This window comes from Rana temporaria, chromosome 13 (assembly GCF_905171775.1).
Source record: "Rana temporaria chromosome 13, aRanTem1.1, whole genome shotgun sequence".
NCBI classification, from domain to species: Eukaryota; Metazoa; Chordata; class Amphibia; order Anura; family Ranidae; genus Rana; species Rana temporaria.
The window spans coordinates 56,140,713-56,167,602 of record NC_053501.1 but is presented as its reverse complement, the minus strand read 5'-3'; the positions used below and the strand labels follow the sequence as shown (position 1 = coordinate 56,167,602).

The 26,890-nt window shown below is 43.4% G+C and overlaps 1 protein-coding gene across 11 annotated transcripts in view; it reads left to right on the top strand.

The window, feature by feature from the left end:
- LOC120920819 (ryanodine receptor 3) overlaps positions 1-26,890 on the top strand; it is a 692,572-nt gene that overhangs the window by 421,133 nt on the left and 244,549 nt on the right. For all 11 annotated transcript variants that reach the window (XM_040333156.1, XM_040333154.1, XM_040333152.1 and 8 more), the window contains 6 exons: positions 2,549-2,695; positions 12,472-12,534; positions 17,806-17,881; positions 23,650-23,773; positions 23,987-24,102; positions 25,992-26,059. In XM_040333156.1, coding sequence (XP_040189090.1) covers positions 2,549-2,695; positions 12,472-12,534; positions 17,806-17,881; positions 23,650-23,773; positions 23,987-24,102; positions 25,992-26,059 — 594 coding nt within the window. The remainder of the gene's footprint in view (positions 1-2,548; positions 2,696-12,471; positions 12,535-17,805; positions 17,882-23,649; positions 23,774-23,986; positions 24,103-25,991; positions 26,060-26,890) is intronic.

The following is a 26,890-nucleotide window of genomic DNA, read 5'->3' as shown; positions in this document are numbered from 1 at the left end:
TCTTGATTCCTGTCCCCCATCTCTTTGCCCCCTTTTTATCTGCCCCTGCTTCTTGTCCTTTTCTTGATCTCTAAATACTTCCCTAAGACCTCATAGAGCTAACGTATCGTGGCTCCGACCCGCCTATGGCTATCTACCCGTTGTGAGACCCCATGGGTCTTATTTTACTTCCAGATCCGTGTATAATCTCTCCCAATATACCGCGTGTGATGCAACGTTGAACCCCTCACTAAAGTGAGGTTGGTAGACACAACTACTTATTATTCCATATACCGGGAGAATGCTCAATCATACGGACATATAATAGTCCACACACACATGCTCCTATTCCCTTTCTTTTTTTTCTCTTTTCCCTTTTATCACATAACTTAGACATGTTTTCACTACGTCAAACACGATGCTTACGGTTGATGTATTTGCTTTTACTGTATGTAATGTTTGAGACGATATTTGTCTTTCTATCTTCTTTTTTTCTGAATAAAATAAGATTGAATTAAAAAAACGCTCAACCAAAGTGCGGTGCCGTCCAACACGTACGACGGCACTATAAAGGGGACATTCCATTCAAATTGCGCCACCCTTTGGGCTGCTTTTGCTGATCATCGTGTTAGTAAAAGTTTGGTGAGAGACGATTAGCGCTTTTCAATCTTTGTGCTTTTCAGTCTGTTACAGCGTGACTAATGTGTTGTCTCCATTACGAACGCTAGTCTCCAGTGCCGATCCTGACCTCCCTGGGGCCCTAAGCATCACAGTAAAGTTGAGAAGGAAGCGGGGGGGGGGGGGCGCTGCCGACAGTGACATGTCACATTAAAGATTACATTTGAGAAGCGGGGGAAGGGGGTGTTCTGCTGTCGGAAATGACATCTTACATTAAACTTAGAAGCGGGGGGTGCAGACTTCTTAACTCTTCTCCCCTGCAGCCAGCGGGGTGAGGGGCCAAAAATGACTACTCTCCAGTCGGGGCCTCTAGTAATTTGGGGGGCCCTCCGCAGCTTTGCGCGGCCCTAAGCGGCTTGTATAGTGAGCCTATATGGTGGATCAGCCCTGCCCGTCTCATACTTGATTCTGAGCATGCACGTTTTTTTCCCCTCGGAAAAGCATACACACAAGCAGTTTTCGCGACGAAAAAAGACTGATGGTAAACACGACGGGAAAAATAGATCAGGCTCAAAAAAAATTTAAAGCAGTTTTCTCGTCGGGTGTATGGAGCATACACACGAGCGGTTTTCCCGACCAATCTAAAAATTTAATTTTTTTTCATCGGGAAAACCGGTCGTGTGTACGAGGCATAAAGGCTTGCTTGGCTTTAGCACTCCTACTGCTAGCCAGAGAAGAGTGGTGCAGCATAACATCAGTATCACAGTAGAGGGATAGGAAAATAAAAGCCAATGTCTCCTTCTCCATTTTGCCGTAGCCCAGCAACTGGCTACATATTTGGACTCTAGGACAGCAGTAAAAGCTAACAGTGGTTTTAATCCTTCCTCACTCTAAAACAAGTTTGGGCTATAGATACACTTTAACGGACCAAAAATTGCATTGCCTACCAAACAAATAGGTCCTTTCTAAAAGGCTTGCCAACTGCCATTGGCTTATCATTTTAAAAGTTATGATTATTTACTGCCATCTTTCTTGTTCCAAGTTTGTGGCATTGGCCAGAAAAGGCTACAAGAAATAAATAGTTCTAGTTATTCGAAGATTATAAGGAGAATATCTGAACCTGAGAGGTGTGAATTAGGAAACCCAGATAAATAAGCCTTTGAACAGGAAGCTTAGGCCCATGTCTAGTTTTGACCCTAAAAACATTATAGTAGTGTAGCTCCCTGGTCAGGAGACTGAGTGACCAGCAGGGGGCTACGAGGGGCATTAATAGTTTGAGGCTTGGAATAGCTTCCTTTTGTTGCTGGGGGAGTAAGACCCAGTCTGATGGCTGAGGCATTCTTTGGAAACAACCAGTAATTTCAAAGAATTTGTTCTGGGGTCCCAACTCCTGATTGGGCTCAGGAACCTCTGTCCTAGCCTCCTGAAAACATGCAGAAAGCTCATCTGAGGATCCAGAACACAGGCAACAAGTACAGAAGCTGACAGGTACAGTATACAGGGCACATATGAGTACCTGTCGTGTGTATTCCAGTGACTTTTATTTGCCCTTTTTTGTGAGAGTCTACAATAGTACATGTAGGAATACACTCCTGTTGAGGAGTTCCTGTTTGGAATATAGTTACCCTTCATATTTAGGAGAGTGGTTATTACCCTGAAGGAGCAGATCAGATTTAGGACAGTCCATTATAGTTTTGCTATAACAGTTCTCTCAGCAAAATAAACTGTGAAAAGACATGTACAGCCTGTTTTCTCACTCGAATGACTGGGAACAACTGTGTGCCTGGCTGCTATGTGCCTTTCAGGCAATGGAACCTGGGACCAAACACCCAGACAAGTCCTGGGTTTGTGCTACAGTAGCATGGTGTGAATATTGATAGATTTACGGAACAGTGATTGCCATCTGACTCTACTAGTATCCTGGTGACAAATATTTTTTTTCCTTTGCCAGGAGAAAGAAATTTATCGTTGGCCTATAAGAGAATCTGTGAAAACTATGCTAGCAATCGGATGGAGTGTAGAAAGAACTAAAGAAGGAGAAGCCCTAGCACTGCATCGGGAAAATGAAAAGATGCGTAGCATATCCCAAACAAGCCAGGTAATAGATCAACATTACATGCATGCATACATTGAACAATTTATTGTAATTTTCACCTTGAAGAGGTTTTTTAAGGCCCCCCAGGTGGGTTATGCCATAATGTACTAGTATGCACAGCATATTAGTACATTATGGCAGACTTACCTGTTATATGGTGTCCTCCAGTGGGCCCCCGCGCTTCCATCATCGCCTGGTCTTCCTTCTGGGTCCTCTGCCTTTGCCCACTTGATTGGCCAGGCCATGATGACGCCACTCCCACACATGTGTACAGTAGTCACATCACCGCAGCCCGGATCGGGGTTAATCGGTGCCTTAAATGTTCGCTGACTTGCACATGAACAGTGAACATGACAGCTGAGAGGCAGAAGGATGCATTTATGGCAGAAGAGATCAATAGGGTCTCTTCTGTCATAAATACCCTGCCTGACAGCCATTTTATTACAAAACAAATGTACATCCTATTTAAACATAGAAAATTAGTTTTTGCCCTTTTCAGCCTTAAAAGGCCAGCTGACCAAAAAATGGGGTCCTCTTAATAACGGGCCAAATTTAGGTGGCCAAATTTGGGAGTTTAAAGAAAATCTCCTCCCTGGATGTATACCGTATATGCTGAAATGCAGGACAACAGTAAGAAGATTGATAATGTTTAAAGTGATTGTAAGCCTTTGTTTTTATTATTTTTTAAAATAACAAACATGTCATATTTACTTCCACTGTGCAGCTCGTTTTTCACAGAGTGGCCCCGTTCCTCGACTTCTGGGGTCCATCTGCTTCTCTCCTCATCAGATAACTCCCTAGAAAAAGCGCTCTCCCGGGGGGTTACCTTGCAGGAGCGCTCCCGAGTCCAGCATTCGGCGTCCATAGACACTATTGCCAGACTCGGCCCCGCCCGCTGGCACTGCGTCATTGGATTTGATTGACAGCAGTGGGAGCCAATGGCTGCGCTGGTATCAATCTACACATTTAAGAGACCCCATACAGAGAGGGACAGCGCATCTATGCCAAGGGAAATGCAGGGCTCAGGTGAGTAAAATGCGGGGGGGGGGCAGTCACTGCCAGAATTTTGTTCATAGGATGCATTAAGTGATGCAGAAATCTGAAAGGAAAAACACAACTATACTATAATTGCATTTGATCATTTATGTTTGTAAAGTTTTGATCAGTCTCACTACAAATCAGAATTTTGGCCAGAGCACAGAACATCTAGAATAACCAACTGTACCAATTTTGATATAGAATCAAATCTATCAAAGACTGGGTAGCCAGCGCTAAGGTAAATTTGTCTGACATCATTTGTATTGTACTTTGTTTTATTGTACTGTACAGTATTTGCATTTTAGGAACAAATGATTAGAGCCCCTTTGCTGCGTTTGTACTAAGTACCCGGTAATCTGAGTGCATACATAATAAGGTGACCAATCATGATATAATCTGACCACCACGTGACTACTGTATTAGCTGTCACATCAACATGAATGTAAGGCTTTCCTTAACTTATGTTTATGCCAATGGTGTGACGATAAAGCTTTTTTTGGCTGAAACAGACAAAAAACATTTGTATGCAACAGCAAAAAATGTCCCCTCATTCCAGCCTATTACTTACCCAGTCACTGTTCTTCCCCTGAAATAAGTGTAGCCCTGGTCTCCCAATGAGTCGGCACTATTGTAAATTTAGGGGTGTCTGAGCCAATAGTTGGGCTCAGACTCTGTTGATTCTATTTAAATTAGCCTCTGTTCTGGCTATGGTTGAGCTCGGTAGAAGTTTTTCCTTGTTGCCTGTAGGTGGCGTTACCACTTCAGGCCCATGTTGGAACTCAGGCAAACCATAATATGTTGAGTGACCCTTCTCGGAAGCAGCCCAGTGGGAGTGGAGCCCCGCTGTGCATGCTGGGATGGGATACTTAAGGGCCAGATGCCGTTTTCCGGGGTCCTTCGCCTCGTGGCCCTCCTGGGGTGAGGTGGGTGTGCGTGATTTCAGTCTCGGGACAACGTTGGTCTGAGGCTGTGTTTCTCTCAAGTAGGCCCAGCTATACTGGCTGGGGCCTATGGTTCTACAAGAGATCCCAAGCTGTCCATCCAAGTGGAGGAAGCTTCTTCGCAAAGGAACCCAACTTTGTAATAAATATATTGTCTTAATCGTACAGTACAGAATATAGGCTGGGTATTCATAGATCTTGGGTTATAAGCTGCTACATTTAGGTAATTGGACACTGCCAAAGCTTTTGGACATGCCCCCTTGTGTGTACACCACTACACCTATAATTCTACCCTGCTCAGTGAGACCTCAGTTTTTTTTACTAGCGTCCTGTAAATGATGGACCTCTTCTTTATAAAGAAGCTTCTATGTTTAGATAGTTCTTATTTACTTCATTTTTTTAATCAACTCTTCAATCAGCCTCGTCACTGTCTTCTACTACCATAGAAGCAAGGCACCCAAATCGGAGCAACGTTGAAAAAACCTTGGGAACCATACCCAGAACCACGCTGTGGAGATAGCCTGTAATGTTGCTTCGGGCACTGGTTCCTGTTTGGGTGATCACTACAGCATTTAACATGTAGTTAAAGTGATACTAAAGGTTTGAATACAAAAACCTTTAGTATCACTTTAACGCCACTGTGCAATTCATTTTGCACAGAGTGGCCCAGAACGCCGTCTTCTGGGGTCCCCCAGTGGCTCTCGCGGCTCCTCCCCACATCAGATAACCCCCTAGGAGAAGCGCTGTCCCGGGGATTACCTTGCGGGCGTGCTCCCATGTGCAGCATTTAGCGTCCCTAGCCACCGAATGATGAACTAGACCCCATCCCGACGCCTGCGTCATTGGATTTGATTGACAGCAGCAGGAGCCAATAGCTGCGCTGCTATAAATCTATCCAATCAAGAGCCCGAGAACCCCAGGCAGAGAGACAGCGCATCCTCGCCGTGGGACATTTTAGGGCTCAGGTAAGTAAAATGAGAGGCTGGGGACTGACAGAAGTATTTTCACCTTAATGCATAGGATGCATTAAGGTGAAAAAACAGGAGGGTTTACAACCCCTTTAATTTCAGGGTGCTATACAGGTCCAGGGCTGTGGTGCATTCCTATGATTCCCAGAGCCTCAAGACCCCTAAGGTGGTATACCCATACAGGGACCAGCCAAGTTGAAAGGTAAGACAGACTTGTCCTGTAATTAAAACGTTACTGCAGCCTTTTAGTAGGTATAAGATTTAAAGGAGAAGTATAGCCAAAGCTATTGGGGCTATACTTTTCCTATAGATTACAGGAGTGCAGTTCATTCTGCACTCCTGTGATCCGTTCTTAGCTGACAGAGGGCTGAAGCCTGCTATTTGCTGATGTCACAGAGCTGGTCCAGGCTCTAAAAAGATCCCTGTATCTGCCCAGAAACCTGGGCCGACAACTGGCTCAGCCTCTCAGTGACCTGCTAAGAGCCTGGATAGTATATATTTTTTTTAACAACTAAACTATCAGTTTGATTTGAGTTTTTAAACATTCAAACTTTCAAGCTTGGCGGTAAAATTTCCACCATTTAGAGTTTAGTCTTGGGTGGATGAGCTGGTGTCACAGAGCTGGTCCAGGCTCTAAAAAGATCCCTGTATCTGCCCAGATACCTGGGCCGACAACTGTCTCAGCCTCTCAGTGACCTGCTAAGAGCCTGAGCCAGCCCCTCCACATCCCTGTGCTCCAGTGAGTGTGTGTGTGTGTGTGGGGGGCAGTGCAGAGAGCCGGAGACTGACAGTCCCTGGCTCTGTGCTCACAAAATTCTGAGAACTGAGCGAACAGCAGTCTTTTATCGTTTAGTTCTCAGTGCAGAGCTGGCAGGGGACAGATGCAGCACTGGATAGATGCATCCACTTAAGCGAGTATAATTTTTTTTTTAAAGTCCATACTTCTCTTTTTCCCCTGCTTGCAGCACACTTATAAATGTTTCTTGAATAGTATATATTTTTTTTAACAACTAAACTATCAGTTTGATTTGAGTTTTTAAACATTCAAACTTTCAAACTTGGCGGTAAAATTTACACCATTTAGAGTTTAGTCTTGGGTGGATGAGCTGGTGTTACATCACAATATAGGGGACACTGATATCACTAATTTACTTTTCTGTGTTGATGCCCTAGAACAAGTCATGACACAAATTTCCTTAATGGCTTTAATTTATTTCCATATGCAAAGAATCTTACGGCTGAAAGCCTGATCAGCTGAAGTTGCCTGTAAAAGACACCTCATTTGTATACCTTTTGAAGGAGGACATCTCTTTGGTCAGGCACTTGACAAAATCAAATTCTCCCATCGCAAAGGGCTCCAAAACTCGCTCTTCAGGAGTATTTACTTCTTCAATACACAGAGCGCCACACTGCTCTTCTCAGGCTTCATCTTTAAAACCAAAATTAAGCTTATCCTTTGAGCACAATACTGGTAACACAAAGCCCACCCAGTCGGCCACAAAGTCCTCTCCAATGAAGGGGCACCCTTACTCCTAAAAATTGAAAAATGTCTGTTACAGTATGCATTCCTCTGGGTCAGAGACTTTCCAGACCTATAGGTTCATTCTGAGAAATCAAAGGAGTACAAATAAAGTTTAAAACTGTACTTCATCTCTTTCTTCTCTCAAATCAACCAAATTTGCCAAGGATTTACAAAGTGTCCTAAACCATCTTATCTGCCAAGGTCCTTCCGAAGCATAGATTTAAAGGATTCTGTTCTATTCAAATATGTTCAAAACCCAATGGTGCTATTCAGCCTATACTAGACCTAAAACCCTATCTTTGCATTTACAAGTTTCTCATGGAATCTGCAAGGCAGTTTTTGCTTCTCTGAGACTTGGCATCAATAGAGATTTAAGATGATTACCTCCTTCTTGCCATTTACTCACCATATCAGCAGTCCACAGTGATAAAGTGCAAAAGTTCTTAAAACAAGTGCAGCATCCAGTGCTTGAGTAGATCAGGCAAAATTGCCTCCTTACCAGATCCAAAGACCTATCAAGGTCTATACTTGCATCTGTGAGCTCCATTACCCTTCATATTAGGTGCAGATCAGCTTGATTTATCCAGCCTCCCAACAGGGTATCGTTGGTGAAAACGAGCCAAAATGTAGCCACAGGATCTCCTCAGAAGCCGATCCAATCAGTGATCATAAGAAAAAGGGAAACTAATTGCGCAGCAAGACTGTAATCACAGGCATTGGAAACAAAAAGTGTCCTAGCATATCACAAGTGTATTGACGTTTCCGTTATTTCCTGCCCAGCCAACGTATGAAAAAAGGGGGGGTAATTGCGCTAAACTCAATTGTGCACTTGTGTCAGATATGTGACCAAATGTGTGCGTTTAACATGTGAATCTACACTGGAGGTATAGATTCGTCCTGTGGAACCAGGGGGGCGTGGCCACCTGTTCCCACTGAACACTGATGTGTATAAACCCAGTAGTCAAATGGCACTGGGATGTGTCAATCGTGACTGCAATTTTTGCAAATAAACAGAGTCAGGGAACTGTGGCTGCCAGTCCCTCTCAGACAGTGACTGGTGTGAGCCCAGAAAACTGCAGTGATTAAACTATGTACCACAAATAATGACACGAATAATAAAAGTAAAAATTAATAATAAAAACCGTGATAGCAATACTTGCTAAAATTAATCACAGAATTAATATTGTGTAAAAAAGTCCATAAAGTCCAAATTTGAAAAATTAGATAGATAATAGGTCCATGTGGCTATGAAGACACCCGTGAAATTCCAGAAATGCTGTAACTGAACACCAGATGTGAATCCACCACCAATTATGCAGCTGCTTACCAGAAATTCAGGTCCTGCCGGACCACTATCAACATATCTTTTAACCAAAGATTTAAGGCAGTAGTAGATCCTCCACTTGCACCAGAACCCAACCGTATCCAGCGATGGATATAGAAAACAAGACAGAGCTCCACATGGCATAAAATCCGGGTGATTTATTTAAAATAACATTAAACGAATGTACAACTCACATTTGCAGATAAAAAAAAACAGCAATTGGCCTGTAACGCCGGCCGGACGTATCCAGGAACAACAGCCACTCGTTTGGAGAAATGAAGGGGATGGCGTCCACACGTCACTCTCTCCACCCGACGCGTTTCGTGACAAGATCACTTCTTCTCGGCGAGCCTTTGTCCTGTACTTTCTTTATCAGTCCGTTTTGCATCATAGCCAGCCCTTCTGTTCTGACTTTGCAAGAATCTGACTGCAAGCATCCAGTGTATGAGCACCTTTTTAACATCTTCTCAGCTGTATATTACCTTTATCGTACTGTACAGGACACGGAAATCAATTTATAGACCAGGAGTTATTTGCTGTGACCTTCAGGTGATTGAACATTGACAAAAGCTTCTCTAGGTTAGCCAATTTATCCATATAACACTTCCCATTCTGTGAGACTTCATTTTTTTGGTAGTGTCCTCAGGTGATCCATGCCTTCTATTCTTGGAAAGGAACTTCCTACTATTTTTCACCAGATTTTTTTTTTTTTTTTTTTTTAAATGTTTATTTATACACAGCAAGAAACTGGTCCACATGGACCCCAACATTAACATTACAGTCATTGTATCATTACATTCAAAGATGTTGAATAACGTAGAAAAGAACAGAGATTTGGGATTCAGGAAAGGACATCATTGCTGGGTTAATACCTGGCGTAAACATCTAGGTCGTCTTACCCGGTTATGTCCCCTCGGTCTCCCATCCCTATATCCCCATCCGCTCCGCCTCTGCTCAACTCCTGGAGTCCAGAGCCGATGGGGCGCCGATGGGGCGCAACAAACCCGTGAGGTCCAGCGAACACAGCTCTCCCCATTTTCCGTTTTCTAAGTGTGAGTACGTTAAAGAGAGCGAGAAAGTAGAGTGCAAAAGTCGCACAGAAAGCATCTAGAGAATGTAAAGATAAGGGTGTACAGCAAAGAAGCTGTACTAGAAAGGGGAGGGTAGGGTGGGGGGGAGTCGCGAGCATGGCCTTCTCAATGTCGGGTTACCCCCGGGCTTCAGTGGCCCTCTCCAGGAGCCCATTCCAACCGTTTGCTTTTCATCCCGTACGGTTCTAGTCACCGATCGTCCCCCTCTAGGGACTCCCCCTGAGGGATTGGCCCTCTTCAGAGTACTTAAAAGAGTTCCACAGTCTCCACGTCTGAGTGTACAGTTCAGTCTTGTCTTGTTTTGTCAGTATCAAGTCTTCCATTGTATTAATGTCGTCTACCTTCTGTATCCACATGGCAACCGACGGTGGGTGTGGGGATCGCCAACAGAGCGGTATGCACGCCTTCGCTGCATTCAATAGGTGGCGTACTATCGATTTTTTGTATGTCCGAGTCGGGGTATCGTTCACGTGCAGGAGGAAATACGCCGGTGCATTCGGGACCGTTCGATCCGAAAACATTTGCGTTATTCGCCTAATTTCGCTCCAGTATGTCTGTAGGCGTGGGCACGACCAAAATATGTGCAGTAAGGTGCCCCTGTCTGCCTGACACCTCCAACAGGTGTCCGGCACCGACGGAAACAGACGGTGTATTAGGTCTGGGGTCCTATACCACCTCGTCAGCAACTTAAAGTTAGTCTCCTGTGTTTTCGCACAGATCGACGACTTGTGTGTGAATCTAAGTATACGTTGTGTCTGAGCCGGTGTAAAGTGGCATTCCAGATCCCTTTCCCATTTACCCAGGCTCGGGATCCGGTAGTCATCCGACGGTGTAATCAAAATCGTGTGCATCAACGATAAAGCGTGCGGTAACGGCTCTGACTCCGAGCATATCTCCTCCAAGGACGTAAGTACACGTCCAACTTCGGAGGGTGGTGTTAGCGTTCGTAGGAAATGACTCAGCTGTCCAGTTCTCAGGAAGTCCAGTCCATACTGGCCCGTAGGGTCCATCAGCTCGGCCGTCGTTTTCCATCGGCCTGCGTCGCTAAAGTGTGAGGCCTGGAACAGGCCCGAGTCTCTCAGTTCGCGAAGCCTGGGGTCTGTCAGGCCCGGAGTAAATGATGGGTTGCCCAAAATGGGGCGCAGGGGGGAGGCCTCCGATGATAGGCGGAACCGCGCCAAGAGCCCAGAACACACCGTGATAGTGTTACTAATAAGTGGGTGTCTGTTCACGTCGCTTGGCTTCATGTCTTGGCACCACGGGGCCGACCTCAGCTGTACGTCGCATTGCGCCTGCTCCAACCGCGGCCAGAGCTTGGTCTGTCCGTGGCGGCACCAGTCCACCAGTCGGTTCAACTGGGCCGCGTAGTAGTACATCCTAACATTGGGCGCTGCGAGGCCCCCGTAGTTCTTGGGCATGGTGAGTATAGTCCTGCTAATTCTGGGGTGTCTGCCCGCCCACAGGAACGACCCAAGCGTAGACTGGACTCGTCTAAAATAGGAGGCCGGTATATGTATAGGGAGGGCCTGTAGTAGATACGTAAATTTAGGTAGTATTGTCATCTTAAGGATACTACACCTCCCAAACCATGAGTGAAGGCCCGTGGTCCACTGATCTAGCTGTTTCTGTACCTTTTGGAGTAGTGGGGGGAAGTTGAGCTTAAAGATGTCAGTTATTTTGGGCGGTATGCGGGTCCCGAGATATGTCAGGGCTGTGCTTGTCCATTTCAGACCAAAGCGCTGTTTAAGAGACTGTAAGTGCGCTTGGGGGATCCCCACCGCCATCGCTTCAGATTTGGTCATATTAATTTTTAGGTTGGAAAGCCTACCGTATGTGACCAGATTTATTTTACCTTCTTCTATCAAGATCTTACTGCTCCTTGACTTCATGGCTCACCTTGGAAACTATACCCAGACCACACAGTAAAAGGTCCAGCCTGTAATGTTTTCTTTGACATGTTTTCTCCTGGATCTTGCAGTTGACACTGACCTTGGCATGTGGTGCAACAAGTGTATTTAACCATAGTGTGTTATACAGGTTCAGGGTCTTGGTCCATTTCTATGGCACCCAGAGCCTGAAGACAACTTTTGAGGGTATGCCCATCATGACAGGTGAAATCTGGACCCTGAACAGAACCAACAACAGGGACAAGCTAAACAGATTTCCCCTGTAGCTTCATATCTACCAGTTCCTGGCTATGCATGTCACAACCCAGTGGCATGCACACCAGCACTTTACAGGGCACAGGTTATGGTGGGGAATCTACACTCCTAGTGTTTTTAACTAACTTTTATGGTCTTACTATTCAGAATCTTAAGTAATGTTTATATAGCATTTACCTATTTATATTTGGTTGTCTTTTTTAACCTCCGAAGTTCCACTCTCACTGCCATTTTCTTTCTTCGATGCAAACTGATTGATTGTTTCACCTGTTTACCTCAGAGACACAGGCATTGAAACTCAGTTTGCACCTGGGTTGTTGTGATTTCATCATACCGCAGCAAGTCCTCTGTAGGCCTTGAGGAAACTCAAGTTCCTCTCGGGTTCATAGCAGTTCCCCTATTCTTGAGCAAGGTCTATCACCAACACCGATTAAGCCTGACTCAGGCTCCTTTACAGCTGTGCACCATGTCTCTTGTCTGAGTAAAGCAGAATTCTCTGCCACTGTGTCTTATCTATTTGAAATCGTGGGGGCTATGAGCCGTAAATGCACTTCTGCCTCTCCTCCTGATTATGTTCATGAGCCACAAACAGATTTGCCTAGTGCACTTATAATAACATTTAGTGACATTTTAGTGAAGGTGGTACAAGATTTTGCACTACCATAATTAAAAAAATACTTAATATAATGATTTATTATGCATTTTACTTAAATGTTTGTAATTTATTTTATAGGGCAATGGCTACACACCTGTCGCAATTGATCTGAGCAATGTTGTCCTCTCCAGGGAGCTCCAGGTATGCATTTTCTGAAAGTTAACAATAAATTGTTCCAGAGACCAATCATATAACACATCTAGGAGAACCAAATAGCACAGTCCTGAAATGTCTTAATCATTCATTAAAGCGGAGTTCCACCTAAAAATGGAACTTCCCCTTACATGCCACATTTGGCATGTAATTGTTTTTGGGGGGGGGGGGGGGGCTTCAGGAGGAGTGGGACTTCCTGTCCCACTTCCTCTTTCCGCCGAGAGGCTGGTAAGGCGACTAGCTTAATCGCCTTATTGCAGCCCCTCCCTGTAGGCGAGCGCATGCGCAGTGGGTGCCCGGCCGTGAAGACAAAAGCTGTCACTAGGAATGAAGACGAAGTTCAATGCTTCCAAGCATGCGTCGACTTGATTCTGAGCATGCGCAGGTTTTGAACCGATGCTTTTCTGTACTAACCATCGGTTTGGACCGATCGGGCAGCGGTCCATCGGTTCGGTTTTGAAGCATGTTTTAAAATTTTGGACCGAAGGAAAACGGACCGATGGGCTATACACACGGTCGATTTGGACCGATAAAACTGAACCTAGGTCCATTCTCATCGGTTTTGTCCGACCGCGTGTACAGGGCCTAAGCCACAGACAGGGATCGTATGAAAAAGATCAGAGAGGCTGGTTGTACTGATGTTGATTGATGGATACATTTTAAATACATCGAGCCTGCCTATACATCGATTGAAATTCAGCAGGTTCTGACAGATCTGTCTATGGCTGGCTTTAGATCGCACATTGCAGATAAGCAGCTTAAAGGCTATATGCAGAGGAGTGCCACTACTGTAAAAATATCTACCACAGTAGTGGTTTCTCAAAATGTTCTACTTTGGGATCAGGATATGGAATATAGTTTTCTTGCTAATTAACCTTCTAGGATGTGGGCTTTGAGGTCTGTTCATAATATCAGTTGCTGTTCAGGCACAAGAGAGCCTAGGCACTCTTAAACATCACTGACACTGAGTACTGCACAGGCTCAGTTGTTCTCTATACCAAAGCAAATATTAATTTTGTGAGTTTAAAGCTGGCAAAACATGGTGCAGTTTTTATCATTCAGCCAGTGGACTGAATTAAAAAAAAAAAACTCATTCTCTCATCCACATATTCGAGGTGGATGCGTGAATTCTCTCCACTGTGTCATTGTATTCTGATAGAGGGACTCTCCTGCCAGTAGTACACTGATCAGTGTTGCAGCTGATTGGCTGCATGCACTGATTGAAGCAAACTATTCCAACTAGGGATGAGCTTTATGTTCGAGTCGACCATGAGTTTGTCTCGAACAGCGAACAATTTGGGGTGTTCGCGGCAAATTTGAAAAGCCGCGGAACACCCTTTCAGGTCTGGTATGGATTTTAAGGGAACCCTGCACCAAAATAAAAAAAATGGCATAGAGTTCCCCCAAAAATCCATACCAGACCCTTATCCGAGCACGCAACCTTGCAGGCCGCAGGAAAAGAGGGGGGACGAGAGAGCACCCCCCCTCCTGAACCATACCAGGCCACATGTTGATGGGACAAGGGCCTCATCTCCACAACCCTTGCCTGGTGGTTGTGGGGGTCTGCGGGCGGGGGGGCTTATCGGAATCTGGAAGCCCCCTTTAACAAAGGGGAACTCCAGATCCCGGCCCCCTATGTGAATTGGTAACGGAATTGAATTGTACCCCTACCATTTAAAAAAAAGTGTCAAAATGTTGACAAAAAAAACCCCTGCCGCTACGAATGACGCTCTCCCGGTGTGACAGGTCTTTTATAGCTGGGGGCGGGGCCACCCATCATGTGCGCGGATGATTCTGCCCTCTCTGATGCAAGGAGAAAGCCCAGGGGTACCCAATGAAGTGTATGGGTGACCCCACCCCCTCTGGCACAACGCAGGTTTCCCGTGACGCGTCAGAGGGGCTGGGGTCACCCGTACACATCAATGGGTAACCCTGGCCTTTCTCCTTGGGGGTGGGGTCACCCGCACATGTGACGGGTGGCCCGCCCTCAGCTAAGAAAGAGCTGTCACTCCGGGAGAGCGTCATTCGACCGGGCGCCTCCTATGGAGGCGGTATCGTTCGTAGCAGTGTTTTTTTTTCCGTAGACTGGATTACATCGATGGGACCTTTTTTTAATTTTGTTATTTTTTTCTTTTTAATAAAGGACTTGTCCCAAACTGTCTCCTGTGGTTTTTAAAAATGTTACACTTTTTTGGTGAAATGGTAGGGGTACAATGTGTTGAGAGCTGGAGTTCCCCTTTGTTAAAGGGGGCTTCCAGATTCGATAAGCCCCCTGCCCGCAGACCCCCACAACCACCGGGTAAGGGTTGTGGGAATGAGGTCCTTGTCCCATCAACATGTTGAGGGCATGTGGCCTGGTATGGTTCAGGAGGGGGGCGCTCTCTCGTCCCCCCTCTTTTCCTGCGGCTTGCCAGGTTGCATGCTTGGATAAGGGTCTGGTATGGATTTTTGAGGGGAACCCCACACCATTTTTAAATATCCATACCAGACCTGAAGGGCCTAATATGTATTTTGGGGGTACCCCCACGCATTTTTTTTTATTTTGGTTCGGGGTTTCCCATAATATTCATATCAGACCCAAAGAGCCTGGTAATGGACTAAGGGGGGAACCCATGCTGTTTTTTTTCAATTACTTTTTTCTGTATTGCCAGGACCTGACAATTCATTATAGGCGTGAGTAGTTTTAAATGACTTTTTTTCTTTAGAAATGTCATTTTGTGCAGGGAATTTTCTAAGCACGGGAAACATACGCTACTTTACAGACAAACTATAGACACACCCAGGTTTACTTTAAGCATTATTAAAATCACTGCTCCCGAAAAAACTGCCATTTTTAAAACTGTTTTTTGCATTGATACATGTCCCCTGGGGCAGGACCGGGTTCCCAAACACTTTTTATGACAATAACTTGCATATTAGCCTTTAAAATTAGCACTTTTGATTTTTCATGTTCGTGTCCCATAGACTTTAACGGTGTTCGCGTGTTCAAACTAATTTTTTGCCTGTTCGCATGTTCTGCTGCGAACCGAACAGGGGGGTGTTCGGCTCATCCCTAAATTCAACAAGCCCGTTAATGAGAATTCGATCATTAGAATGACTTTTCATGAACATGAATAGCCATAGATGGATTGAAATGTATCCGATCCCTGCTGAAGTGCCGAATTTCGATCCACGTATGGCCAGTATTACAGGGAGTGCAGAATTATTAGGCAAATGAGTATTTTGACCACATCATCCTCGTTATGCATGTTGTCTTACTCCAAGCTGTATAGGCTCGAAAGCCTACTACCAATTAAGCATATTAGGTGATGTGCATCTCTGTTATGAGAAGGTGTGTGGTCTAATGACATCAACACCCTATATCAGGTGTGCATAATTATTAGTCAACTTCCTTTCCTTTGGCAAAATGGGTCAAAAGAAGGACTTGACAGGCTCAGAAAAGTCAAAAATAGTGAGATATCTTGCAGAGGGATGCAGCACTCTTAAAATTGCAAAGCTTCTGAAGCATGATCATCGAACAATCAAGCGTTTCATTCAAAATAGTCAACAGGGTCGCAAGAAGCGTGTGGAAAAACCAAGGCGCAAAATAACTGCCCATGAACTGAGAAAAGTCAAGCGTGCAGCTGCCAAGATGCCACTTGCCACCAGTTTGGCCATATTTCAGAGCTGCAACATCACTGGAGTGCCCAAAAGCACAAGGTGTGCAATACTCAGAGACATGGCCAAGGTAAGAAAGGCTGAAAGACGACCACCACTGAACAAGACACACAAGCTGAAACGTTAAGACTGGGCCAAGAAATATCTCAAGACTGATTTTTCTAAGGTTTTATGGACTGATGAAATGAGAGTGAGTCTTGATGGGCCAGATGGATGGGCCCGTGGCTGGATTGGTAAAGGGCAGAGAGCTCCAGTCCGACTCAGACGCCAGCAAGGTGGTGGTGGAGTACTGGTTTGGGCTGGTATCATCAAAGATGAGCTTGTGGGGCCTTTTCGGGTTGAGGATGGAGTCAAACTCAACTCTTAGTCCTCCTGCCAGTTTCTGGAAGACACCTTCTTCAAGCAGTGGTACAGGAAGAAGTCTGCATCCTTCAAGAAAAACATGATTTTCATGCAGGACAATGCTCCATCACACGAGTCCAAGTACTCCACAGCGTGGCTGGCAAGAAAGGGTATGAAAGAAGAAAAACTAATGACATGGCCTCCTTGTTCACCTGATCTGAACCCCATTGAGAACCTGTGGTCCATCATCAAATGTGAGATTTACAAGGAGGGAAAACAGTACACCTCTCTGAACAGTGTCTGGGAGGCTGCGGTTGCTGCTGCACGCAATGTTGATGGTGAACAGATCAAAACACTGACAGAATCCATGGATGGCAGGCTTTTGAGTGTCCTTGCAAAGAAAGGTGGCTATATTGGTCACTGATTTGTTTTTGTTTTGTTTTTGAATGTCAGAAATGTATATTTGTGAATGTTGAGATGTTATATTGGTTTCACTGGTAAAAATAAATAATTGAAATGGGTATATATTTTTTTTTTGTTAAGTTGCCTAATAATTATGCACAGTAATAGTCACCTGCACACACAGATATCCCCCTAAAATAGCTAAAACTAAAAACAAACTAAAAACTACTTCCAAAAATATTCAGCTTTGATATTAATGAGTTTTTTGGGTTCATTGAGAACATGGTTGTTGTTCAATAATAAAAGTAATCCTCAAAAATACAACTTGCCGAATAATTCTGCACTCCCTGTAGTTCACAGATTTTTTCTAAAGAAAATATGCACCAAAAATAATATTTCTGTGGATAAAACATTAAAAAAAACATAACAAATAAAGAATATGTACATTGAATAATAAGGATTTTCTATATATCATGATTAAGAGACAATCCTTTGCTGTAATAACATTTGGACATCAAGATAAAATAAATTCAGAAAACAAGCATTACGAGCAAAAAAAATTTCTTACAAATTCACACACAATCACACATATTCACATTTGAGATGAAAATGCTGGGCCTAAGTTTCAATAAATAATACTAGTTTTACAGGGAGTCAACGCTTTTTAGATTAACACTTTCTGTGATATACCGGTATTTTATCAGTCACAGATCCATGTAAATTGTTTATAGCCTGTATGTCCCACATCTTTTAGATCGATGTGTGTATATCTAGTCTATCTTTGAAAACAACTGTGTTGATAGAGATTAAAAAGACCTTTCTGTTATCAACTCAAGTTCTAATTGTGGTTTTGTACAGGGAATGGTTGAAGTAATGGCAGAAAATTACCACAATATATGGGCAAAAAAGAAGAAGATGGATTTGGAGACTAAAGGTGAGAGAACAGTGCATTAAAAAAAAAAAAAACTCTTTCCTATTTGCATGTGTCCCAAGTCTGTGATATCACTTCCTAGTCCAGACTTTTTCCAGGTTTTCTGTTGGCTGCTTTCTGCTATTGTTTCTCAATATTAAAATGTATGTCAGGGCAAACAAAACATTTGATGAACATCTTTGCAATACATCTCTGCAATACATGCTCTTGTTTTACCCTCTTAAATACCATGCACGTAGAAAGACACATAAATGCTGATTTGCCAGAAATGCTCCTACTTTTTTTGTGGGCTGACAACACACAGCATTTTGTGTACTGAGTAACGACAGTCCTAATTAGTTATCTCTTGCTAAACTACTTAAACTTTCCAATCTCCTCACCTCTACAATATGGATGCTAAATATGCTGTAGTCTAAAATTAGAACTAAGAGGACCAAGTGAACTCCTTGTGACAACACAGGACAGTTCTGGATTTCTGACATGTTCAATTTTCCTAATCAGACAGTACAGGACCCAGGTTCCTTTAAGTCATGACCATGGGTTATATGCTGCCACCTTCAGGTGAGGACACTGGCAAACAAAGCTGTTATTAGAGGCTAAATAAACCCTTCTGTACCCAAGCAATCCCCAGTTTTTTTGCTAGCGTCCTTAGCTGAAGGATGACCTCTTTACTGAGAGCAGATTTCTGGCTTATATTTTCAAATTTACTGGAGGATTGAAGATGTTGCTTAGATCTTCACACAGAAAAGCCATTTCCTCAACTGGCTGCATTGATGCCACTGAGGCAATATGATTGCAGCTTCTGGATTGGTCAACCCTTGATAGCACCTCAGGGAATGGTACCCAGCTCCCACAGCATGGATGTCGTAGGGCCAGCCTGTTATGTTGCCTTTCAGCACAGTATGGTGCTCACCCTTGGTACAGTAGTACAGTGTGGTGCAGTTAGCTATAGAGTGCTCTACAGGTCCAGAGAAGTGACAGTCTGAATCCTGGTAGTTCCAGGACCTGGATCTTAGTCCCTTTTTCTGTGGTTCCCCCATCAAATTCTCTCTCACCCAGCTCCTTCCCTGCCTGGGCGTAGTTACTGTATACTGGGCAAGGGTTGCTACAACATTTCTAAATAGTTGGTTCTGGTCATGTGACTAGCATGCGCAACTTTATGCATAGAATGGACATTTTGGTGCAAGCCCTGCAATACATTTGGGTGCACAATGGCATGTTCTATGTGCATAGCCCTGCCCCCTGTAGGGGGCATACAACCCATCAGGTGATTTTTTTAACACATTGCTCCACTGCATACCAGCATACTACTGCAGCCGCTTTCCTGCTCTGGTTTGTGGCCCAGATTTTCATCACAGCCTTGATTGTATAAGAACTGGCCAAGACTCGATACACTGTAATATATACACTTCCTATTAAGATTGCACATTGGAAAAGTGGAAAGTGCTTTTGTTGGACCTAGCTATTTCTTGCCTCAACAAATCTTTTTTGGCCCCTGTCAAGGATGTCCCAGTCTTCGAAGATCCAGTGACAAAAGATTTGAGGCTATCCATAAAGCCCCCTTTGGTCTGTTGCGCTCCACCATGCAGCTGTTGGTGGTTCTGTGACTTTCGGGACAGATCAGCACACTTATGTTTGATCAGTGCCAGGAAGAAAAGAGACTGTTTACTATGTTGTAGAAAAGAGAGTGGTCAGGTCAGGCAGAGATCTTTACAGGTGAGTGGGGAGTCAGGTACAAGCAGGGGTTGGAGCAGGCAGCAGATAAGAAACTAGTCAGGTCCAGGCAGGGGTTAAGACATGCAATTCAGGTTTAGGCAAGTGTTGAGGCAGGCTGCAGGCAAGAGAGTAGTCAGGTCCACACAAGGGTCAAGGTAGCCGAGAGAGAAGAGTCAGGTCAGTCCAGATTAGTAACAAACTTTATCTCTGGGGTAGCTGGCGATAAGACATAGCACTTCAGGTTGGTGCCTAAATATTCTTCTGGTCAGAGGACAGGACCACAGTTGTTTTGAGGAACTCTGGAAGTCCTGGAGGTATTAGGCCCCTTTACACACGAGAGGATATCCGTTGTAAACGGTCCGCCGGACCGTTTCCAGCGGACATTTCTGCTCCCGATTTTGATCTAATGGCTGTACACACCATCAGATCAAAATCCCAGCGGAAAACATACGCGGTGACGCGACCCTGGAAGGTAAATACTTCCGCGCATGCGTCGAATCACTTCGACACATGCGAGGGATGGGGATCGCTTGGACTTATCCGGTGAGTCTGTACAGATGACCGGATCAGTCCAACGGACAGGTTTCCAGCAGATAGATTTCTTAGCATGCTAAGAAATTTTTATCCACTTGAAAACCGTCGGCTGGAGAAATGTCCGCCGAAAAATGTCCACTAGGCCGTACACACGAACATGAGACTTTTGTCAGAGAAGCTGGATGAAACGACTCAATGGTGAAAAATGGGAATTGATGAGTTGTCAGGCATTGTTATAGGCAGAGTTCAGCTATTGTGAGCACCAAGGCCCAATTGTCCTGTGTAAGAGAGGCAAAACATCTGATATACTGTTCTAGAGTTTTATTTGTCCTTTCAGTCTGCCTATTTTTGTATAGTAGCGCAAGACAAAACGGAATGAATATTCAGCTTTTTTCCTGACAGAATCTTAAGGTAAATTAGATTCGTCCACTGGACGCAATGCGTTTTAATTACTAAAGGTAAGTAGATGTTGCAAGGGCAGTTGCACTTTGCAGGGAAATTTTTCCCAGAGCTTAGTGAATGAGGTGAAGCTCTACTGTCTTCCACTATCCAATCATGTGCAAGCAAAAATACTGTTTTATTTTTTTATTTTTCTTGCACATGATTCACCACGTTCACTAAGCTCTGGAGAAATTCCCCTTGCATAGTGCAACTTCCCTTGCAAAGTGAACAAACTACTTGCCTTTGAAAAATCAACCTCCATATCATATGGCACATAATAAATTCTCACCATGGCTCTTTTGAAGACATCAGCTGTGGCAGAAGCCAAAGGAGTGCCTTTCATTGGGAGGAAATTACCTATTTTGGCAAGTCAGTCTATCACCATAAAACAGATTTTTACCTTTAAGATAGTGGGTGTTCAACAATGAAGTCCATTGCAAACATGCTTTAATGGTCCGTTGGAATAAGCAAAACCACAGGATGAACAGGACAAAACAAACGTTCTACAATCCTTCGCCATGGTGAAGTGAGCTGGAAGTGGGTGCGGGTATCTGCCAAAACCAGGTACCCACCCCCCCAAAGGGTGTCAAATGTGACAGCGGAGGGGGGGGTAGGAGTCAGATAAGCGGAGCTTTTCCTTTTGGGTGGAGCTCCGCTTTAATGCCCAGCAATACCCTGTTGCTGATGTCCTAATTCCTATCTGCCAGATTTATCTCTCGAAAGAATAGGAAGGCAACATGGTGCAAGAGGAACTTAGGGCCAGAATATTGGACCAGTATAGCTCCTATTCTGGTTTTTAATATGTCAACTTCCAGGACAAATACTATGGCAGGGTCCAGGTTTTTCTAGATGAGTGTAGAGAGGAGAATAACACCCTTAACTTATCGAACGTGGACTGCAATACAAATGGCCAAGGAAAGGAGGTATGCAAGTTGGTAAGCTGGCCTAGAGAAGTGACAATAGTGGAGGAGTTCCAATCTAACTTGTAGTATGAGTTTAAAAACCCCACAAAGTGTTGGATCCTCTTTTTGGTGAAAGGGGTAGAAGCAGGCCTCTCTGAGATTGCACAGACCATTTTAGGGTCCATGGCGATACCCTTGTGGGAGACATTTAGTCTAAAAAATTGGATGGTCATTCATTTGTACGCACACATTTCAGGCTTAGTGTACAAGCGGAGAGTATGGAGAATGCCTGACATCTTCTGTGTGTGGTTCTAGTGTTCTCCAGGGAGGAAGAGAAGATTAAAATGTTGTCCACATACACAATCATACACAAGACGTCCAATAAATTACTGATAATATCTGAAGTGTCCAAACCTGATACAGAAGGATGTTTTCCACTCATCTCCCTCTTGGATTCCTATTAAGTTATATGTCCTGTGTAGTTCAACCTGGTAAAGGTCCTGGCAGATGGAAGGTTTTGGAACAGCTCAGGGACAAGCAAGAGTGGATAGTGGAACCAAGAAATCCAAAGCTTTACTCTCTGCAAGGAAATCGAGGGTTCCTTCCATGCTCCTGCAATTGAAATTTTGGCCACGAGATGGATAAAAAAGATCAATCATTAAGAGCTACGAAGGATCCCAGTTACTGGTTCATTTACAGTACCAATGCAATTTTGGGTGGCTGTAGTATGCAATCCCCAGTAATTCGGCAGAGCAAGGAAAACCCCTATTCCAGAAAACCTCTATTTTCTGGCAATCACACAAGGTATGGAGCACAGAACACCCTTTAAAACAATATGGAGATGCTATATCTGCAGTCTCTAATCATCTTAGGTACCATGTCTACAGTATTTAATCATCTTCTATATCATGTCTGCAGTCTCTGACCATCTCCTATATCATGTCTGCAGTCTCTGACCATCTCCAGTATCATGTCTGCAGTCTCTGACCATCTCCTGTATCATGTCTGCAGTCTCTGACCATCTCCTGTATCATGCTGTAGAATGTCTGGGGGTCTTTCTAACAGACTCTCTAACAGAAGCCCTCTCTGTGTCCATCAGAGAGGCCTCCCTCCATGTCCCAATAAAGTACTCTGCTTCTCTTCCTGTATTTTGTTTATTGTTAAGAGATCATGTAAGGATCCCAGGGTAATGAAGACTTTGTGGGGGAGCATTTCTGTGGTTAAGTCGTTGCCATAGAAACATGTGTAAAGGAGAGGAGTTAGTAAAATGACCACGCCCATGTGGGGGCGCCAGAAATATTTCTGCACCCAGACGCCTGTGACCCTAGGATCGGCCCTGAACTGACGGGACTGAAAACAAAATTAACTCTTTGTGCAAATAATTCCATATTCTTCCTTTGAAGTCCTGATTACTAGGATACAAGGTAATCTTGGGATCTACTCTGGGCTCCTAAAAAATCTGCACAGGATGTAATTCAAACCCCTATCCTGCCAAAGGCAAAATGTACGAGGGGTCTTCAAAAAGTTTTATATTCTGTCTGGCTGATCTTGCAGTTTAGTATTAGGCCCCATACACACGAGAGGATTTATCCGCAGATACGGTCCAGCGGACCGTATCCGCGGATAAATCCTCTCGAGGATTTCAGAAGATTTCTATGCGATGGCGTGTACACACCATCGCATTGAAATCCGCGCTGAAATCCTCTGGCGATGACGTGTCGCGCCGTCGCCGCTATTATGACGCGGCGACGGCACGACGCTGTCATATAAGGAATTCCACGCATGCGTCAAATCATTACGACGCGTGCGGGGAATCCCTTTGGACGGATGGATCCGGTAAGTCTGTACAGACGAGCGGATCCATCCGTTGGAATGGATTCCAGCAGATGGATTTGTTGTGCATGTCAGCAAATATCCGATCTGCTGGAATCCATCCCAGGGGAGATATATCCGCGGAAAAAGATCCGCTGGCGTTTACACACCATAGGATCTATCCGCAGAAACCCATTTGCTGGGATTTATCTGCGGATGGATTCTATCGTGTGTATGGAGCCTTAGAGTTGTCACGCTGTGGTAAAGATGGCTGCAAAACGTATAAAAAAAGTGCAGAAACGTTTTAAAGAGAAACAAAATCACCATACTTTGAAATCTTGATCAGAATTAATTATTTTTCTGTAGGTGCAGGAAGCCATCCACTGTTGGTACCCTATGATACCTTAACGGCAAAAGAAAAGGCAAGGGATCGTGAAAAAGCCCAGGAACTTTTCAAGTTCCTCCAAGTAAATGGATATGCTATATCCAGGTACCAATCTATCTATCTATCTATCTATCTATCTATCTATCTATCTATCTATCTATCTATCTATCTATCTATCTATCTCATATATATATATATACAATATACTGTATATGTATATCTATCTCTTATGTATGTGTGTTTATTCCAAACAAGCACAGATCTTACACAGGCTCAATTTACCTCGTAATGGTAAAATTATCCTATATTTTTTTGCAGAGGATTGAAGGATATGGAGTTAGATGCTTCTTCCATGGAGAAGAGATTTGCCTTTAAATTTCTCAAGAAAGTTCTGCATTACGTTGATTCGGCTCAGGAATTCATTGCACATTTAGGTAATATATCCTTTCAACTATTAAAGTGGGTGCACAAGTGAAAATGTAATTCAGCATTAATAGGTTTCTAAGTGCCATTGCCAGTGGGCTTTTGTTCACTTGTACAACTGCATTTGTGTACAGGTCTATATAAATCAGAAGCATCTCAAACTAATATTAAACTGATGCCGTTGACACAAGGCTAAGATCTGTCGACAAAGGCCTTAAGGGTTGGTATTTAGACAGACAAAATTGTTTACTGGAATTATATCTCCTATCAGACACTGTTTTTTTTTGTATTCCTGTGGGTACTGGGTAATGATGAATGTACTCTTTTGGGCAGAAGACGCCATGGGTAACTCGGTGAGGGGAATTATTTACTAAGATTGGCAGAGACAATATCCAGGGCAGCTGTACATGGCAACCAGTCAGCTTCTAGCTTAGTTTTCAAAGTTTATGTGAACAATCTGAAGATAGAAGCTGGCTGATTACTATGCACAACTACTCCAGATTCTGTCTGCTCCAGTTTTAGTATATGTTTGTTTTCCACTATAGCATACCTCCCAACTTTTTGAGATGGGGACAAGGGACACCTATAAACAAAACATTGTGGGCATAGGACACACCCCCTTTCATGACCCCTTAAAAGAGAATTATGCCGCGTACACACGACCGTTTTTTCCGTCGGAATAAACTCTGACAGGTTTTTCCGACGGAATTCCGCTCAAGCTGTCTTGCATACACACGGACACACCAAATTCCGACAGTCAAAAATGCGGTGACGTACAACACTACAACAAGCCGAGAAAAAGGAAGTTCAATGCTTCCAAGCATGCGTCAAATTGTTTCCGAGCATGCGTGTTTTTTTCTCCATCGGAATTCCATAAAAAAGGAATTTCCAATAGAATTTTTTTCTGTTGGGAAAAAAAAGAATGTGTTCTCTTTATAAGTCTGTCGGAATTTCCGACGGAAAAAGTCAGATGGGGCATACATACGGTCGAAATATCCGATGAAAAAATTCCGTCTGACTTTTTTCATCGAAAATTCCGACCGTGTGTACGTGGCATTAAACAAAAAAAATATTACTTAAACCCACAAGTTCTTTTTTTACACTACCACACTACTATTCCTTTATATTGGCTTTTGAAATCTACAAATGCAGCAATTTAGAAATTGAATGAAAGGTTTAACAGTAGGAAACACTGATTGATTGATAGGTAGTGCATTTTATGTACAACTATATAGATTAGAACAAAATGAGGGACAGATGAGGAGAAAAGTTGGACAGAGGGACATTGTTCCAAATCAGGGACAGTCCCTTGAAATCAGGGACAGTTGGGAGCTATGACTATAATGTTTCTTTCAAAGTTTACAGTAGATGCATTAGGATCATTGTGCTTTTTTACTTCTTGATATTTGGCGGTACTTTGGTAAAAATGATACAGCCTGGAAGGGTGCTGGGTGAGATTCCTATACACAAAAGGTGTACCAACTAAATCTACTGAATGTTACAATCAGGTGATTTTCTGTGTACAGGCCAACACATTAACACCATTAAACTACATAATAAATGCATATTTTATGCAGGTGAAAAACACAAGGTGCAGGTAGGAAAGTTTATAACCTCTTAAAGTGATATGAGAACAATTTGAAATGTTCTTAACATTGTTTTTCTGTATGAGCTGACCTTATAGCAATGGACAAAAAATATTCAAAGTCTGAAGAAAACAGGATGATTTGAAAACTGCTAAAGAAACAACATTCTGACTTTCATTTCTTTATTGTTTGCATTATGCAAAGACTTGACTTAGTTTGATCACACTAGATACCTTTTATAGATACAAACACATACAATTTTAGTTGACTAAAATTCTTCTTTTGGATGATAACTCTCATTTATATCTCCACAGAGGCAGTTGTTGGGAGTGGTAAAAGTGAAAAATCCCCACATGAACAAGAAATCAAGTTTTTTGCCAAAGTAAGCTAAATGTGTTTATATTCTTTGTTACACCTTGGACATTGCAATGTTTTTGATTGATGAACATTTAGTACATTGTGACGTTACATAGTTATTTTTGTTTATTGTATACATGGATCATTAGTAAAAATATTTTTTTGGTCAAAAATCTCCTATGATATTTTATCTGCTTATCAAGACAGTGTCAAACAGTACAACTGATATTGACGTTGGTTCAGAGGACTCTGTTGTGCTGAGCAATAACCTGTGATATCAGTAGGAAAAAGAGTTGTGAAACAATGTCCTGACAAAGGAAGAAAACATATATTAGATCATATTCTATTAACATGTAAAGGTAGAGTGCATTGTGTTGATATAGGAATTATAAATACATATTCATAAAATATATTTGAAAATTCTTTTTTAAGTGTGTTTTCTGTAGAAGTTGGATGAATACAACTGTAGGCACAGCAATAGCTGTGTCTAAGTACTGACAATTAGGCTGCACAGAGCCTGAACAATAAGGCCGCGTACACACGGTCGCTCAAAACCGATGGAAACGGACTGAAGGACCGTTTCATCAGTCCAAACCGATGGTGTGTGGGCCCCATCGGTCAGTTATCCTTCGGTCAAAAATTTTAGAACTTGCTTTAAAATGTAACCGATGGACGCCTAACCAATAGGTCAAAACCGACGGTTAGTATGCAAAAGCATCGGTTAAAAACCCGCGCATGCTCAGAATCAAGTCGACGCATGCTTGGAAGCATTGAACTTTATTTTTCTCAGCACGTCGTTGTGTTTTACGTCACCGCGTGGACTCGATCGTTTTTTTTAACTGATGGTGTGTAGGGA